The sequence below is a fragment of the Sinocyclocheilus anshuiensis genome, unplaced genomic scaffold (genome assembly GCF_001515605.1).
Source record: "Sinocyclocheilus anshuiensis isolate Anshui unplaced genomic scaffold, SAMN03320099.WGS_v1.1 scaffold207, whole genome shotgun sequence".
Lineage (NCBI taxonomy): Eukaryota > Metazoa > Chordata > Actinopteri > Cypriniformes > Cyprinidae > Sinocyclocheilus > Sinocyclocheilus anshuiensis.
Genome location: NW_015551045.1, coordinates 2,594,270 through 2,612,866, shown reverse-complemented (window position 1 = coordinate 2,612,866; position 18,597 = coordinate 2,594,270). Strand labels below are relative to the sequence as shown.

Below are 18,597 nucleotides of genomic sequence, written 5' to 3'. Positions count from 1 at the left end.
TAACATTGGATGACATTATGAATACAGAAATTATATAGGAAGACAAAGAAGAGAGAAAAAAAATAATAATAAAAAATAAACAAGAATACATAGATAAAACAAAAAATACAGAGGTAGTAAATCAAGAATTATGTACCATTCAGCAGATCATTATACAGTTTCACAAATTTGACACTTTTTTTGGTATTAATATTTTTTAGTGTTATAATTAAGTAGTTAAAGTCACAAAGAAAATGATGTAATTTTGGAGATGTTGAAGAAAATTTACATTTATGAATATAATATTTTCCCAATAAAAGAAATACATTTCCTATATATTCTATGTTATGTTTACAATGAGAAAAATAACAAAATATATCACACATAGTAACATCAATGTCTACATTAGATTTTGAAGGAAATAATTTTGACACGTCAGACCAAAATTCCTTAACAAGAATTCTTGTACTGATATAAACGCTTCTGATTGGCTGGATCTGTCGTCATGGCTCCGTCATTCACGGAAAGCTCCAGAGCCATCTAGAACTCCCGAACTCTCGCGATAAAACCGTTGACTTCGGCGTGAACTCCAGCTTTTACCCGTTGCTTGTAGCAGAGTAAGCCGGTCTGCAGCTTCGACTTTAGTCAATGGACAACCGAGAGCTATGAAATCGCGTTAAACACGACTTTTGGGAATAACAAGCTCAACCGCGCTTCTCCGTGACTAAGGACACGTCTTGCTAGTATTCAGTATTTTAGCCGGACTGTATTTGTGAAGATGTCAGTGGTGGGATTTGATGTGGGCTTCCAGAGCTGTTATGTTGCTGTGGCTCGCGCCGGAGGAATAGAGACCGTAGCGAACGAATACAGCGACCGATGTACACCGTAAGTCCAATAACGTTACTTTCATTCTGCTTTAGAGACTGCATGTATTGTACAATCGACCTGTCACAATGGTTAGCTGCACGCTACAGCGTGGCTCGCGCTGCTATGACGTCACGCCGGCGGCCGCAGGAACATTCTAGCACATTTTAATAAGACCGCTCGGAAACCCGACACCATTATTATACATTTCTTCTTATTGTCGTTCAAGTATATCATTTAAGCATTTACATGACTTTTAACGTGTTACTTAAAATATTAACTGATGTTAAATGATAGTTTCTGATGGCTTGAGATAATAGGAATTAGTGCTGGCAGACGATTAATCGCATCCAAAATAACCGTTTTTGTTTACATTATATATGTATATGTAGTGTGTATATTAATCATGTATATATAAATGCACACACATACAGTATATATTTTGAAAATATTTACATTTATATATTAATATTCTTATATTTTATATTATATATAAATATGTTGAATATATAAACATAACATATTTTTCTTAAATATGTACATGCATTTGTTTGTATTTATATATACATCATAAATATACACAGTATACACACACATAATATGTAAACAAAATTTTTTATTTTGGTTGCGATTAATCGTTTGACAGCACTCATAGGAATTAATGGAAAGCTGATAGATAGATAAGTCAGTGTAATTTACGTTAGATTACTACATTTTACCTTTCCTGCTGCAAATAAGTCAACAAAACCGAACAGAACTTCTGTTTATCAGTCAAACTGACAAGGTTATGAATCTCAAAAAAACACAAATCTCAGGCATTTCATTAACTTGATTTTAATAGTTATAAAATGGCTTTTGGAATTGGGGTGTCTTCACTTCAAAGAGAAAATCTTAGTAATAGTGATGTTGTATTTATTAGAGGATGCTTCAGGTTATTACTTTATTCAAATGCTTTTAAAAATGTGCTTGCTTTAAAATGATGATATACCAGTCTAAAGAAAGAGTATGAATGAATGAAAGAAATTTATTTCGAACAGTTAAAAAAAGAATGAAAAAAAAACAAAATAAAATATACAAATTAATACAAAATAAGCAATACAAAACCAACGAAAAAATTATTTTGACATCATACTCAACCCGTTCGAAAAGGTATAGGTAGAAGCCATAGGCTAGTACTAGTTAAAGGGATAGTTCACTCAAAAATTAAAAATATTTTGAATATGTGCTCACATGAGTTTGTTTCTCCACGGGAACAGGTTTGGAGAAATGTAGCATTGCATCACTTGCTCACCAATGGATCCTCTGCAGTGAATGGGTGCCGTCAGAATGAGAGTCCAAACAGCTGATTTAAAAAGTCACACAAATCCACACGACTTCAGTCCATCAGTTAATGTCTTGAGAAGCGAACATCTGCATGTTGTTAATAAACAAATTAATCATTAAGACACGTTTAACGTCAACATAAAAGTCCATAATCCATAAAATTGCTTCCTGGAGTGAAAAAATGGTCTTGTCTGAGTCAGGAGAGAAATATGCACAGATTAAGCACCGTTTGCAAGCAAAAACAGTTCTAAGCAAATATGTGGCTGGGTTTTACAGGACAACAGGAGATGGACGTTTTCAATGGATGAAGTGTTTTTATGGATTATGGACTTTTGGTGCAACGTTTTGAAGTTAAACCGCCTAAATGATGGATTTGTTTCTTACAAACATGCAGTTTTTTTTACTACACAATACATTAACTGATGGACTGGAGTGGTGTGGAATACTTGTGAAGTTTTTATCAGCTGTTTGGACTCTTATTCTGACGGCACCCATTCACTGCAGAGCATCCATTGGTGAACAAGTAATGAAATGCTTAATTTCTCTCAAATCTGATGAAGGAACAAACTCATCTACATCTTGGATGGCCTGAGAGTGTGTAGACTTTCAGCAATTTTTAATTTTGTGGTGAGCTGTTCTTTTAAGGAGCATGAAGTTAAAGTTTCAAGAATAATGATTTATTAAGATCATTTTGTATTGATGATGTGTCCTTTTTAGGTCATTTGTGTCATTCGGTCCTCGTAATCGATCGATAGGGGCAGCCGCCAAAAACCAGGTAAATGTTTATTTATTTGAAATAAGTGAGAAAGCGCATTGCATGGATGGGGAGAAGTTGTAATGGTAATTTCTTTTCTCACAACAAGGTGGTCACAAACTGCAAGAACACTGTGCAGGGTTTTAAGCGATTCCATGGCAGGGCGTTCAGCGACCCGTATGTTCAGGCGGAAAAGTCCAGCCTGGTCTTTGATCTCGCTCAGATGCCAACTGGAACCACTGGTATTAAGGTAAGACTAATTAAACAGCAGTGATCGGGACAAATAGTCACGCACTTTGAATTGTGTACGAAATGTGCTATATAAATAAACTTGCCTTGCCTATGTTGTAACAGCTGCTCTGTTCACTTGTGGCTATTTCACAGTGCTTTATGCTGTCGGTCTCCACAGGTCATGTATATGGAGGAGGAGAAGGTGTTCAGCATTGAGCAGGTCACTGCCATGCTGCTGACCAAACTGAAGGAGACCGCTGAAGCTGCGCTCAAAAAACCTGTGGCAGACTGCGTCATCTCTGTACGCCTGTTCTCTATAAGTACACTTGAAATATTCACTAGAACTGCATAATCCGTCTGTAAAATGCAAAGAGCAGTGTGGTCATCTTCAGAAGGAGCTGTGATATATGAGGCCGTCAATAACGTCATCATATATTATATGCATGATTGCACTTGGGAAAAGGCAGATTTTTTTCCCGAATACCAAAAGTAATCGTATGGTAAACTGGGTTTACTAGGGACTATTGGCAGATTTGGAAAATTCTTGATTGTTTTATTGTCAGAAATGTAAACTTTATGCCCATATATTAAAAGTAAGATATATAGTATATAATACTATTGTACTGCGTGCATGCAGTACACTTTTGTGAAGCAATGCGTGTGTACATATAAATAGATAGATAGATAGATATAGATACACACAAATGCATATATATATATATATGTCTCAAAAATGTAACTTAAAATAGGATATATGAATATGTCTGTGTGAACTTTACGTCCATACATAAAGTATACTCACATAAGATGATATATACTAGCAAATCTCAATGCTTGATTGCTGGTAACTTTAATCTGCTAAATGTGACTATTAGGTGTGAAGATATTAAGATACTATATATAATAACATTATGATTATATATAAAGGTGCTTTGAATACATTTGACTTAATTTATGACAAATGTCACTACCTTCACCTCACATCAGCGTTTTTTTTATTTGATTTTGAGTTGAGCATTTCTTCCTTTTTTTGACTCTTGCTGTTTGTTCTTCTCTATCGTTAGTCCCAGTAACATCACTGATGTTATTTTTAGAATATTGCATTATTATTCATGTCTCTAGTGTTTAGCTGTTGTAGTTACTGTGTAATGAATGTGAGTAGTTATTGTTTTTTGGTGTTCTCATGCTCTTGCATAGGTTCCCAGCTTCTTTACTGATGCCGAGAGAAGATCAGTCATGGATGCTGCACAGATCGCAGGCCTTAACTGCCTCAGACTCATGAATGACACTACAGCAGGTAAAATACTTCAGATGGATTTACTTCACCCAAAAATGAAACTTCTGTCACTGTTTATGCCAGACCTTTCATGTCATATTCTCACTTTCATGTCATGCCAGACCTCTGTTAGTTCTATGGAACACAAAGAAAAGAGGTGCTGAATATTTGAGCTTTTCCTTTTCCAACAAAACAGATATGGATTGTACAGCGTTGGGCCCCCAAAACATTCAAAATACAAGCAAATAAAACCGTTTCCATATGACTCTACGTCTAGTCGTCTACCTTTAGTTTGAAGAGTTTAATGTGTTCACGTGTTTACTGTAATTGTAGTTGCACTGGCGTATGGGATCTACAAACAGGACCTGCCTGCTCCTGAGGAGAAGCCCAGGATTGTGGTGTTCGTGGATGTTGGTCACGCTGGTTACCAGGTCTCTGTGTGTGCCTTTAACAAGGGCAAGTTGAAGGTGAGGCTTTTCTCTCCACATACTTTATTATGCACATTATTGTGCCATTTCTTAACTGTCAAAACATTAATATTCAGGGCAGGGTTAGGTTATTATTGTTAACTAAATCTAAAACTGTTACAACAACATGTTTGGTAATTTAAATAAACCTACAATAAAATAAAATATATTAGATGAGAAACGTGTTTCAGTTAGTTGCCTAAACTGATTTTATTTATTTATTTTAATTAATTAATTAATTAATTTGAAGCACTAAAATTAGTAACTGGGGGGTAAACCCCCCCAAAGATAAACAGAAACTAAAACTGAAATTAATTAAACCTAAATAGTAATATTTAAATAAACAAAAGCTAAAAAAATGACAAAAGCACATAACAAAATTACAAAAATTGTACTAACATTAAAATAAAAACTAAGTATATAAATAAAACTTTAAAACGTATATATATGATACTAAAATAATGTGAATTTAGATATTACATATATGATTACATATACATAGATTACATATACGTGTGTGTGTGTGTTTAAATATTGAACTACACAGGCATCTCGACTGTATTATGTACTTTCTAAACACTATTAATTGAAAATAATATATTTTTTCTAATGTTTGTATTTTTATGTAGACACAAATGCTGCTTATTTTACTTTTTTTTTTTTTTGTCTAGCATAATTAAATAATTAATATATTTGAGACAAAATTTAGTTCCATTCATTTTATGAGGGAAAAACAAAAAGTCACATTTATTGTCTTCAGTCTGTTTTGACCGCGAAGGATCATGAGTGAACTAAATTAGGAAAACCCAAGGGTTAAACCACTGATTTTGTAACAAATTCAACAATAAATTTCATAAACAATTATGAAACAATTGGACTCCAGATTGTTGGCCGCTAGCTATGTTTCCATCCAAAAATGTGAATTTATGCGCAAAACTGGAACATCGCATAAAACATTTGCGAATAAAGCACCGTTTCCAACAAAATCGTCGCTTCCTGATAAACTAGCACTAATTATCACAAAAAAAGTAGAAAAGGCCACTGAATATAATAATTTTCATATATGATGAATTGCTTGCGCCTCAGAGCAAGCAGATGAAACAATAAACGCTGTCATTGCTTTCGGAGGTGGATGCTGCTGTTTGGGAACGCAGTCGTGAGACAATTATACAGAAATAGGCCTACTTTGACGAGACTTTGCTCAGGCATCGCAGAAAAACTAGGGCTGCACGATAAATCGCATGCGATATTTAACGCGCATCTTATCAGTAAAGCCGGTTCTGTAATCAGCGGTAAATCTCCATCACCTGCGGGCTTTCAGTGATGGAGATTTACCGCTGATTACAGAACCTGCTTTACTGATAAGATGCGCATTAAATATCGCATGCGATTTATCGTGCAGCCCTAAGAAAAACCAAAACAACATTTCAGATGCTGTGCAACGAGATCGGTCCGTGGGTTACTCAAGTTATCCTGCCCAAGTGTGCAGTGTCACATTACTTTTTTTTTAATGTGCATGGTGGAATTTATTCGGTAAATGTGATTCCATCATAGTTTATGCTTTTTGTTTGTTGTTTTTTTTTAGTCACTCAGACGCAGGCAGTGCGCTGCATGAGACAAAAAAGTAATATAGCCAAAACGATTATAAATGAGAGTGACTCCTGGTTAACATGTATTAAAAGGGGTCGTGTTTAGTCACTATTTAGTGTGGTATTTTTTGACAATATTCACTCATCATGACAGTAAAATAGGGCATTCTAAGTCAATATATTGCAGTATTTCCTCTCAATCAGTAGAAAATATGGTTAACACCCGGTCATGCATGAAAAAAAAATACCGTCTTGTTCCGTGAAACCGGTATAATTTTGAAAAATACCGTGATATAAATTTTTGGTCATACCGCCCAGCACTAGTTTATGCGCATTTTCTCTTATCGGATAAAAAGTTTAACCTACTCAGTTGTGTGCATTTTTTTTATGCGCATTTTCAGAATTTATGCTCATCTTGGCGTTTTTTTAATGCAATATTTCAAAATGCACATACAAATAGGTGGATGGTAACATAGCTACTGTAGACATGCGTGTCTTTTGTCCAGTGCCATGAGTTTTCTTTTTTTAAGATGAGCTGTCGTCAAAACCGTTTAAGCTTAAAGGGATAGTTCACCCCAAAATGAAAATTCAGTCATTAATTACTCACCCTCATGTCGTTCCAAACCCGTAAGACCTTCGTTCATATTCGGAACACAAATTAAGATATTTTTGATAAATTCTGAGAGCTCCATGACCCTCCCATAGACAGCAAGGATCCTAACACGATCAAGGTCCAGAAACGTAGCAAGGAAATCGTTAAAATAATCCATGTGGCATCAGCGGTTCAACCGTTATTTTACGACGCTACGAGAATACTTTTTGTGCGCAAAGAAAACAAAAATAACGACTTTATTCAACAATTCGTCTCCTCCGCATCACCCTATAGCGCCATTTTGGAGCGTATCACATACGTAAACAACATATGTTCGCGGATACGCTGTTTACGTTCAGAGCAAAGTGTAAACAATGTAAACGGGAGACGTATTGTTGAATAAAGTCATTATTTTTGTTTTCTTTGTGCACAAAAAGTATTCTCGTAGCTTCGTAAAATTATGGTTGAACCGCTGATGTCACATGGATTATTTTAACGATCTCCTTGCTACGTTTCTGGACCTTGATCGTGTTAGGATCCTTGCTGTCTATGGGAGGGTCAGAGAGCTCTCAGAATTCATCAAAAATATCTTAATTTGTGTTCTGAAGATGAACAGAGGTCTTACGGGTTTGGAACGACATGAGGGTGAGTAATTAATGACTGAATTTTCATTTTGGGGTGAACTATCCATTTAAGAAACCGTTTTTAAAATGCATAGTTTTGTACATGTGTCTATTTGGTAGCAACAGTTTGTCCCTCAATGCTTTTGTTGACTGATTAATGCAGGTTCTGGGTTCTGCGTTTGACCCTGAGCTGGGCGGTAAAGACTTCGATGAGGTGCTGGTCAAGTACTTCTGTGAGGAGTTTGCGCAGAAGTACAAGCTGGACGTGCGATCGAAGCCCCGCGCTCTGGTGCGGCTCTACCAGGAGTGCGAGAAACTGAAGAAACTCATGAGCGCCAACTCCTCAGACTTGCCGCTCAACATTGAATGCTTCATGAATGACATCGACGTCTCAGGCACGCTCAACAGGTCAGTAACCGCATGCCAACAGCTAAACTGGGTGCTCGATGTCAACGGTGTAAATTAGGCACTGAGCTGTGACGGGGAAATGTTATGATGTCAGCGGGTTAATTCGTTAAAATACCACGTCTAATAATATCTTCATGACTCTCTTGTTCCAGAGCCAAGTTTGAGGAGTTCTGTGCAGAGCTGCTGACTAAGGTGGAGGCTCCGCTGCGCAGCATCATGGAACAGACCAGTGAGTGCAAGCGCTTTTGCTTTTAGCAGCGTGTCTTTCCCGTCAAGCAGTGATGCAACAGTAGTGGTGTTTTTCCCCCTCCTATAACCAGGACTGAAGAAAGACGACATCTATGCAGTGGAGATCATAGGCGGCGCCTCCAGGATTACAGCCATTAAAGAGAGAATCAGCAAATTCTTCGGAAAGGAGCTGAGCACGACGTTGAACGCGGATGAGGCTGTGGCCAGAGGATGTGCACTGCAGGTTAGTTCTTGGACATGAACTTTTTAATGGCAAATGCCAATATCTTAGAGAACAGGGTGGCCCATGGCTGATATAAAGTCGATATATACTGTATCACACTATTTAAAGGAGTCATATGACGCGATTTCATATTTTCCTTTGTCTTTGGAGTGTTACAAGCTGTCTGTGCATAAATGTGACCCTGGACCACAACACCAGTCATAAGGGTCAGTTTTTTTTATTTGTTCAGTATTCATCTGAATACTGAATAAATAAGCTTTTCATTGATGTATGGTTTGTTAGGATAGGACAATATTTGGCCGAGATACAACTATTTGAAAATCTGGAATCTGAGGGTGCAAAAAAATCTAAATATTGAGAAAATCATCTTTAAAGTTGTCCAAATGAAGTTCTTAGCGATGCATATTACTAATCAAAAATGAAGTGTTGATATATTTATGGTAGGAAATTACAAAATATCTTCATGGAACATGATCTTTACTTAATATCCTAATGATTTTTGGCATAAAAGAAAAAAATCGATCATACATACAATGTATTGTTTGCTATTGCTACAAATATACCTGTGCTACTTGTGACTGCTTTTGTGCTCCAGGGTCACATATGAGATCCATAAAGTCGCAAAGACTAAAGTCTCAAACCCAAAGAGATATTCTTTCTAAAAGTTAAGACTCGCCCACGCCTTCCTAAAATGCCTCATTCAAACACGCCCCCCACACATCTACTTCACTGTGTGGGAAGATTTGCATAACACCGCCCAAATGTTTATGCAAAGAAAGAAGGCGTAACTTTTATTCTCGCTGTAGTATTGTTGCCGCTACTGCCATGTCGTGGAAACGCTGTGTTTCTCCAAATATTGCAAGAGGCGTAACATTTCCGCCACATGCTTGAGGTATTCGGCCAATCACAACGCACTGGATAGCTGGCCAATCAGAGCACACCTCGCTTTTCAGAATGATGAGCTTTGTAAAAATCAACGTGATTCAGAAAGGCGGGGCATAGAGGAGAAACAATAATGCACAGTATGTGGAAAATAATGTTTATTGGACCTTAAACTGCATAAACGCATTGCATTACACCAAATACACCAAATAATGTTCTTTTTAGCAACATCATATGACCCCTTTAATTTAAAGATAGTAATGTATAGCAATTGAATTGAATATTTTACTATATTATATAATTTGAATTCTTGCCAAATAAAATCAGTCATAATAAATAAATGTTGTTTCTTTGTTTGTTTTTTTTTTATTTTTATTTATTGCTCCTTAAATTCCAAATAGTTTATGAATGTTTTTTTTTAATTTAAAAATACCTATTATGTTATTTCATGATAAAGTAACTTATTTTAATGGAAACATATTTTCCCTGTTAATTATGTGACGGAATCCAGAAAAATCAAAATAAAAAAACTGAATTTTGATAAAAAAAATAAAACTGATTTCATAGGGCCCTAATCATCTAACCAAGTGTGTGATTCTGTAACCACAGAATTGTGATAATGACTTCCTGTGATAATTTGTGCCACCAGTTTTTTCATATTGCTTTGCATACAGAGCTCATTTTTCGGCTGCTTCTCATAATAACAGCCTACAGTGTTTCTTAGTGTTGTAAACAAGTCTTTATTGTTCCTCAGTGTGCAATCCTGTCGCCCGCCTTCAAAGTGCGTGAGTTCTCCATCACAGAAGTGGTTCCCTACCCCATCTCTCTGAAGTGGACCTCAGCGGCTGACGAAGGCATCAGGTGCGTTCTTGGTTCTCTGTGTGTCATGATTAACTCTCTTAGTTCACTCTTTCAGTAGTCACATTATGTCTTGCTCTGCAGTGATTGTGAAGTTTTCCCGAAGAACCATGCTGCACCCTTCTCTAAAGTGTTGACTTTCTACCGGAGGGAGCCTTTCTCTTTGGAGGCCTACTACAACAATCCCAAAGAGCTGCCGTATCCTGATCCTACCATGGGTATGTTGGGAATGCTTCTTTGCTTTGCTTAATTGGAATTTAGCACAGTACTACTTCATTAAGTATTAGTCTACACATGTCCACAAACAAACAAATAATATTCAGAGTCTGAATGTTTTACTCTAATAAAGTGTGAAAACAAACAAATGGATTGCATTTTATTTTACAGCATGTGCACTTACATGCGTAACAGGACTGTGGTATAGAGTGCTACACACAGATGGGATGTGCATTTTATTGTGGTCTGGCTTAAAGTTACACCGAACTTCATTCACATGACAGCTCTGCTCTTATAAATCAAATTTGACGTGAATTGTTAGTGTACTTTAAAAAAAAATGTATGTGTGTCTATATATGTATATGTTATATGTGTGTGTGTGTGTGTGTGTATGTATGTGTGTGTGTGTGTGTATATATATATATGTATGTATATGTACATGTATCACTGACATCCGCGTCACACATATATTTATACTTTTTTTTTTTCTTTTGTTTAATGACTTTCTATTAAAGCAACAAAAAGTTTGCAGAAGTGCATTGATTCAGCAACCACAGTCACGAACAATATAGTTGAGATTCATGTTTGGATTTAATACGGTTTATCACTGAGAAGGTTTGATCACAGATTTAGTCTCAGCAAACAGCACCCTGTGAACAAATCACAGTAGAGATCGCTAAACTCCATATATATATATATATATATATATATTTCCTCCATAACATACTTGTTTGTCACTATTTTCAGCATGGTTGCCAGGTTGGGAAGATTTAGTAAAACGCTGGGCAGAAAAAGTATCCTTCTAAGAGACTGGATACATTTTTGAGGGTTTGATCTTTTGACATCTGGCAACCTCAAGCAAGAAAGCTTGTAGAGGCTCAATACCAATGCAAGATAATGGAAATGTCTAATGAAAATTAAACCAGCGAGCCAGTTTCACAGGCGAATATGCTTAATCGAGAAAAGCAGAAATCATGATTATGATTAATTGTGCAACCCTTTTGACTATTTTTGCCTGTCCGCAGGCCAGTTTAACATCCAGAAGGTGGTGCCTCAGCCATCCGGCGAGAGCTCCAAGGTGAAGGTGAAGGTGCGTGTGAATGTGCACGGGGTCTTCAGTGTGTCCAGCGCCTCCCTGGTGGAGGTTGTGAAGTCTGCAGAGGGAGAGGAACCCATGGAGACAGACACTCCAGCCAAAGAGGATGAGGTAAAGTCACCCCTAATGGTTTTGTCTATCCCATGACACCAGGGGATCCATTGGGCACAGAGCAGTTGGTTTAAGAAAAAAAAAAAAATCTTTTATGAAGCATTAGCTCTAAAAACTAGATTTTACTTGTTTTGTGAGCATTATTATACATTTTAATGTGGAAGTGAATCCCTTTACTGTCGTTCTGTGTGTGTACAGAATACAGGAGTCACTTCTGACATGAATACTGAATAGTGAAAGTTTATATGGAAGCTTATTTTTGCTACAGAATAAAAATATATCAGAAACGGTGATTGCAAATTTCTCTCACAATTTAGATTTCTTTCCTCAAAATTGCAAATTTATATCTTGCAGTTGCAAATTCTAAACTCACAATTCTGACTTTCAGAAGTGTGATGGGGAAAAAGGCCAGAATTGTGAGCCTAAAAAGTCGCTATTGCCGTTTTTATTTGCTTTTTATTCTGTGGTGGAAATAAGCTTCCATACATTTACACTTGTGAGATGCAAAAACAAATGTTTACAAAACCATTCAAAATGATTGAGAGTTTGGGTTAGTAGGAGCTACTTTTTGTTCCGTACACATGCTAAACGATAAGTTTTGAGTTTGTGACCATAGTCATTTACAAGACCCTGTGAACATTGATTATATTTGCTCCTTCAAGAACAAGATGCAAGTGGATCAAGAAGTACAGAAGGCTCAAGGTGATGATCAGAAAGAACATGCAGACAAGAAGTCGGACACTGAAGACATGGAGGTGTGTGAATACACTTGCACACCAACACCAGATATACAACATTTCAACAAAATACAAATGTATTTAAAAGTGTGCATTTCCAATTGCAGCCTGCTTGTTGTGCATCTAAAAATAGCCAAGGTTCTTTCCTATTGACAGACTGATGCTTTTATTATTTTTATTTTATTGTCATATGAAATATCAAAACAATGTAAAAGAAACGGAGAAAGGAAAAAAAGGACATAAAATCAAAAATGCAATTTTTAAAAAGCATTTTACAGCGTATATGTGCCCTCACATGAATATTATACCGTGCTTATGTTATAGAAAACCTGAATTTTGTATTGGCAACCCAACACGGTACCAAAAGTGAACTGCATAGGTCCAAAATATACAGTGTAAGAAAAGTCATGCGATTGATTAGACAGACATATAGTGCACTGGATTACTGCATCACTTCACCTGTTTAATGGTAAAACATAGTTGGATTGTACACAATTTGACATCAATAACAAAGATATGGGAGCATTTTATCCCCTTGAAACCCACCACTGCTCTACAATACCTAATGTTTGCAATGGAAAATGGGAAATTCACTGTGACTATAATGACTTTTAGGCTTCAGAAGACAACAAACAGGAGGAGAAGAAGAATGAACCTCCACAAGCCAAGAAAGCCAAAGTGAAGACAAAGACGGTGGATCTGCCCATCGAGAACAGCCTGCACTGGCAGCTGGCCAGTGAAACGCTCAATCTGTTCGTGGAGAATGAGGTACATCACAGTGTGCAAAGCACTTAAACTACACCACAGCGATCGGTTTCTCTGGTTAGTGTTCTGTAGGAGAAGCTAGAGTTGCACGATTCTGGATCAATTGAGAATCACAATTTTTTTGGTTTCAAACAGAGATCACGATTCTCCCAGGTTTCTGAACTAAACAAAATAATGTGCAATTTACTTCGAAAAAATTGGTTTGAATGAATGATTCATTCAAATACTTCACTTGTTTCATTACTGGATGAATCAGCCTTTTGAACAAATCTCTAGAATAAATGATTCAATCACAAATAATTTTTTTTGACAGCCAGTTGTCGCCATCTAGTAGCGAAACAATGTAATCAACACAAACGTTATATGAAGCCCCAAATACTTTCAAAAGGTGATTTGCTCTATTTTGATGGCTACAACAGACATCAGTGTTTATATGCAAACTATAAACCTTTATCCCAGTAATTCTGTGATTATTTGAATGATTGAGACAGAAATAATACTGTGTGGTTGAAAAGGCTGTTTTTTGATTTGAATGATCCGGCATGACTTTGTCAAAGCTTTAATAGACACAGGCGAATTGTCATTTAGAATATATTTCTTGTTTTCCATTTTTCGATATCAGCATCATACAGTGCATTGAACACTACATTACACCGCAGTTTCCCAAACTGGGCTTAATGTAAGAACTGCAGTGAGTTTATAAATAAAACAACTAACAATTAATTCAATCATAAAAATGTAAAATTCAAATAATTTGAACACTGATAAAAGATGCAGGTGCCTTTTTTAGAACTGGTTTCTGACGTTGTGTTTCCTTGCCTGTAGGGGAAGATGATTATGCAGGATAAGCTGGAGAAAGAAAGAAACGATGCCAAGAACTATGTGGAGGAATATGTTTATGAAATGAGAGACAAACTGCACGGAGTGCTGGAGAACTTTGTCAGCGAGGCTGTGAGTGTCTACATGTATTTGCTTTCATTCATAAAGATAGCTATGCTTCTAAGCGATGGTTTTTATTAAGCAATGTCTTTCGATGCAGGACCGAGATTCTTTCTCCTTGAAACTGGAGGACACTGAAAACTGGTTGTATGAAGAAGGAGAGGACCAGCAGAAGCAAGTGTACATCGATAAACTGGCTGAGTTGAAGGTAGATGAGATGTGTTACTGATTTGTTGAAATTTGAAAGTGTTGCCCATTAAAAAGAATGACATTAAAAAGTTGCTCCTAGAAACTGGGAGAGCCGATTCAAAACCGACTCATGGAGGCAGAGGAGAGGCCAAAAGCTTTGAATGAGCTCGGAAGGCAAATCCAGCAGTACATGAAGGTCGTCGAGGCTTATAAGGCCAAGGTAGTCACTCATTAAGTCAAGGCACATTTATTTATATAGCATTTTATACATTACAGATTGGATGAATCTCACTTCTGTTATCTCTTAACTCAGGATGAGCTGTATGATCATTTGGATGAGCTGGAGGTGATGAAGGTGGAAAAGCAGGGGAATGAAACCATGACCTGGATGAACAACAAAATGAATCTGCAGAGCAAACAGAGTCTCAGTCAGGACCCTGTGGTTAAAGCCCAAGAGATTCAGGCCAAAACAAAGGTACAAACCTCACCAGTATTTTGATTATCCGTATGGCTCAAAATCTGCTAAGGGCTAGTTAAATATAATGTAAAAATGTCTTTTTTTTTTTTGTAAAATTAAGTAATTTGATCAAACTTTGAGGAGATACTGATCAAACTACATTTTATAAAAATCACTTGTCAAGTTCCAGGACCTGTGGGACCGCATATGAGAGTCAAATTGGACGACTTAATCTTAAGATCATTCATTTAATAGTTCATCTATTGCCAAAATAATGAAGAAAAAAAATATTGAAAATATTCAAATTAGGAACGTCAGAATCATAGAACACCACATGTAAATCGTTGTGTATTATGTATGTTACAATGTTACGGTCTCTGACAGACAGCATGTTGAAGCTGCTATTTTCTCCTCATTCTCAGAAAGCGATAATGTAATGTGGGTTCTCCAGGAAATGCATATATTCCCTGGACCTCTGCTACTCGTAAATACTACTGTGTATTGTGCAGTGCACATTATTTTTTTGACAGACATCGATGTCATGATATTCAAATCTGTGGATTTAAGAGCATAATGATTTATTTCTTAGCCAGCGGCAGGTGTTCAGTGAAGTGACTGATGCCTGTGAGTGTTATGTTGATGTTTTTAGTTCTAATATTCCAACTGACAGTCAGCCTACGTTTTTGACGGACGTGATAATGTGTGTAAGGGCTGAGAACATATGCTTGATTTTTGGATGTTTGAAATGATTTTTTGTGTAGTTCATTACACTTACTTTACAGAATGAAGCTAATTTCATTGCGTGTCACAATTTAAGAGACTGATACGTTTGGCTTTTCAAAAATTTTACGTTCTGTAACATTAACTGTTGCAAACTTGTTAACTTTTGTAAATTAAGTTCATTTTTTACCAGGAAATTAGCAGTTTTGATGCACAAGTTGTTTTTATTATCTCTGATAAACAAAAATCTTTTATTTAAACCTATGAAAATACAGATCCTGCTGTAAATAATAGTGAAAAACCACTTTTTAAAACTCGTTTCATTATTACCCCGTAGCAGATATGTGACCCTGGAGCACAAAAGCAGTCATAAGCAGCACAGGTATATTTGTAGCAATAGCCAACAATACATTGTATGGGTCAAAATTATCAATTTTTCTTTTATGCCAAAAATCATTAGGATATTGAGTAAAGATCATGTTTCATAAAGATATTTAGAAAATTTCCTACCATAAATATATCAACTTAATTTTTGATTAGTAATAATATGCATGGCTAAGAACTTCATTTGGACAACTTTAAAGATGATTTTCTCAATATTTAGATTTTTTTGCACCCTCAGATTCCAGATTTTCAAATAGTTGTATCTCAGCCAAATATTGTCCTATCCTAACAAACCACACATCAATGGAAAGCTTATTTATTCAGCTTTCAGATGATGTATAAATCTCAATTTCGAAAAATTGACCCTTAAGACTGGTTTTGTGCTACATGGTCACATATATGTCCTCTTGAGAACTGAATCTTCTAACTGTGTCTTCATCATTATACAGGAGCTGTATTCTGCTTGCAATCACGTCGTCACCAAACCCAAGCCCAAAGTGGAGCCTCCCAAGGAGGAGACTCCGGCCGAACAGAACGGCCCTGTGAACGGACAGGAGGGTTCAGAGGCCCAAGCGGGCAACCCAGAGAAGGGCCAAGCCGCCCCAGAAAACACAGAGGCCAAGCTTCCCGAAATGGACATCGACTAAGTTCGTTCGGCTCTCTTCTGCGTTCGCACCAGTCTCTCTCACGCCTCTTATATGCCTCTGAGTTTGGATTCAGAAAAAATAAAAAACTAAAGAAAACATTGATTTTGGGGAAGTAGGCTGCCCAGTTCAGTTCTCTTGCTGTCAGTGGCATCTTCCTTCCTTCCTTCCTTCCTTCCTTCCTTTCTTTCTTTCTTTCTTTCGGTTTTGCTGTTTAAAAACAGGATACATAGAGATCCAATCTCCCTTCTTCGTTTCTTCAAACAGGAAAAAAACATGTTATAGGTATTGGACGAGAACCTGGTCTGTCGCTTTTTTTATTTATTTATTTTTTTTTAATATCCACAGTTCCAGTTTCCCGAAACGAAGGCGGACGGGATTATCAAATGGGAAGGACTGCTTTAGTGTTGTTTAACGGATAACACGTTTCTGTTCTGATCTACTGTCTGGAGAGTTTATTAGCATTGAAGATTTGTTGCACAGGCTAACTTCACAAGTGAAGTTTCTAACTACCAGATCTTGGGGGAAAAGCACTGAATCTGCTGAACATTTTCTCGAGGCAGAGGCATGAGCCGCACGGTATGTCCAAGTAGAGCTGAGTTACTGTTATGCAGCATTTCGTTGTGAAAGGTGCGTCATTCTGTGTCGACGGCTTTTGGGTTTAGCCTTGTTTGTTTTCCTTTTCTACTCTGCAGCCTGTGTGAATGATGGAGACTAATGAGTCTGTCACAAATGAGGAGAATTATGAGAATAAATTCATTTTGGTATACAGTCAGAAGAATTTATTGGAATGTATTGGAACCATCAGGTATTTTGAACATCGCATCTGAAAAAAAAAACCTTGATGTCACCAAAAAATAAATGATACGATTAAATGCATGAAATGTCAACAGGTATATAAATGATAAACTTGAGACCAGTTTACTACCCAGTCCAAAAGTATGCATCATAAGCAGTCAAATATATACGGTCGATGACTGTGTGAACTTTAAGACAAGGTATGACATTTTCAGAAGTCTGACAGTAAAAGGTCTGTTCTGCACTATGAAATTGTGTTTCAGTGACCAGTGGCAGTATCTAGAGCTGATAGAAAGGTGACCACTGACCAGTGGCCAATACAATGTCTAATGTGTTGTATTACGTATAAACCCCGCCCTCTGCGAGAGCTGCATTCATTTGAGTGCCACACCCACATCTCAACATCCAATCAACAACCAGTGGATGGAACCGAGACCCCGCCCTACATTTTTTCTTTTCAGTAATCCATTAGTTTATTAGTTTGTATGATGTGTAATAAGTTGCTGAATAGACTTCCACAAACACAGAATGCAACACTTCTAAAGCTTGTAAAATGTGGCATTTTAAAAACTTTTTACAGTACTGATAAATACTGTCCTAAAGAAGGGATTTCAAAAAATAGTGGTGCAAGCTTGCATATTGCTTGATAAAGCTTATTGAAATATAAATATGACTTGGAATGAAAGAAAATGCTTGTGTTTTTGAAGGAAACTCGAGTAATGCTGGACTTGCAACTAAGATCAGTGCTGGGTAGATTACTTACAAATTGTACAAAATGTTACTGATCACAGATTACATGATGAAAATAGTAATTAGTAACGTAATAAGTTACTAATTTTAGGTCATGTATTCGGACTACTTTTTAGATTACTTTTTTATCTAACTTGTTTTAAACTCACCATTAAACGTAACATTGATATAAAAAAAAAAAAGCAAAGAGAAAATATATTTTGTTTTTTTATATCAACATCATAAAATGCATTAAACATTACATTACACCGGTGCGTTCCCAAACTGGGCTTAATGTAAGAACTGCAGTGGGTTTGTGAGTTAAAATTAAATCATGTATCAGATACAAATAATTTAAATACTTAAACACTAAAAATAGAAATATTTTATTTGTTTACCTGCATGTCAATGTGACCATTAACTGACATCAGAGAACTATAAACATGTAAATTGTTAAATTATTGGAATATTTTACTTCCTCAGAGATATTTTAA

The 18,597-nt window shown here is 36.5% G+C and overlaps 1 protein-coding gene across 1 annotated transcript; it reads left to right on the top strand.

The window, feature by feature from the left end:
* Window positions 1-540: 540 nt before the first annotated feature.
* LOC107661692 (heat shock 70 kDa protein 4-like) lies at window positions 541-17,347 on the top strand. Its single transcript, XM_016451422.1, has 19 exons — window positions 541-864; window positions 2,884-2,941; window positions 3,030-3,170; window positions 3,330-3,452; window positions 4,349-4,448; window positions 4,761-4,894; window positions 7,862-8,106; window positions 8,259-8,335; window positions 8,427-8,578; window positions 10,215-10,321; window positions 10,403-10,536; window positions 11,560-11,741; window positions 12,404-12,496; window positions 13,094-13,246; window positions 14,069-14,194; window positions 14,283-14,390; window positions 14,472-14,591; window positions 14,685-14,846; window positions 16,382-17,347. The coding sequence occupies exons 1-19, from the start codon at window positions 758-760 to the stop codon at window positions 16,577-16,579; spliced, it is 2,520 nt and encodes an 839-aa protein (XP_016306908.1). The 5' UTR covers window positions 541-757; the 3' UTR covers window positions 16,580-17,347.
* The last annotated feature ends 1,250 nt before the right edge of the window (window positions 17,348-18,597 follow it).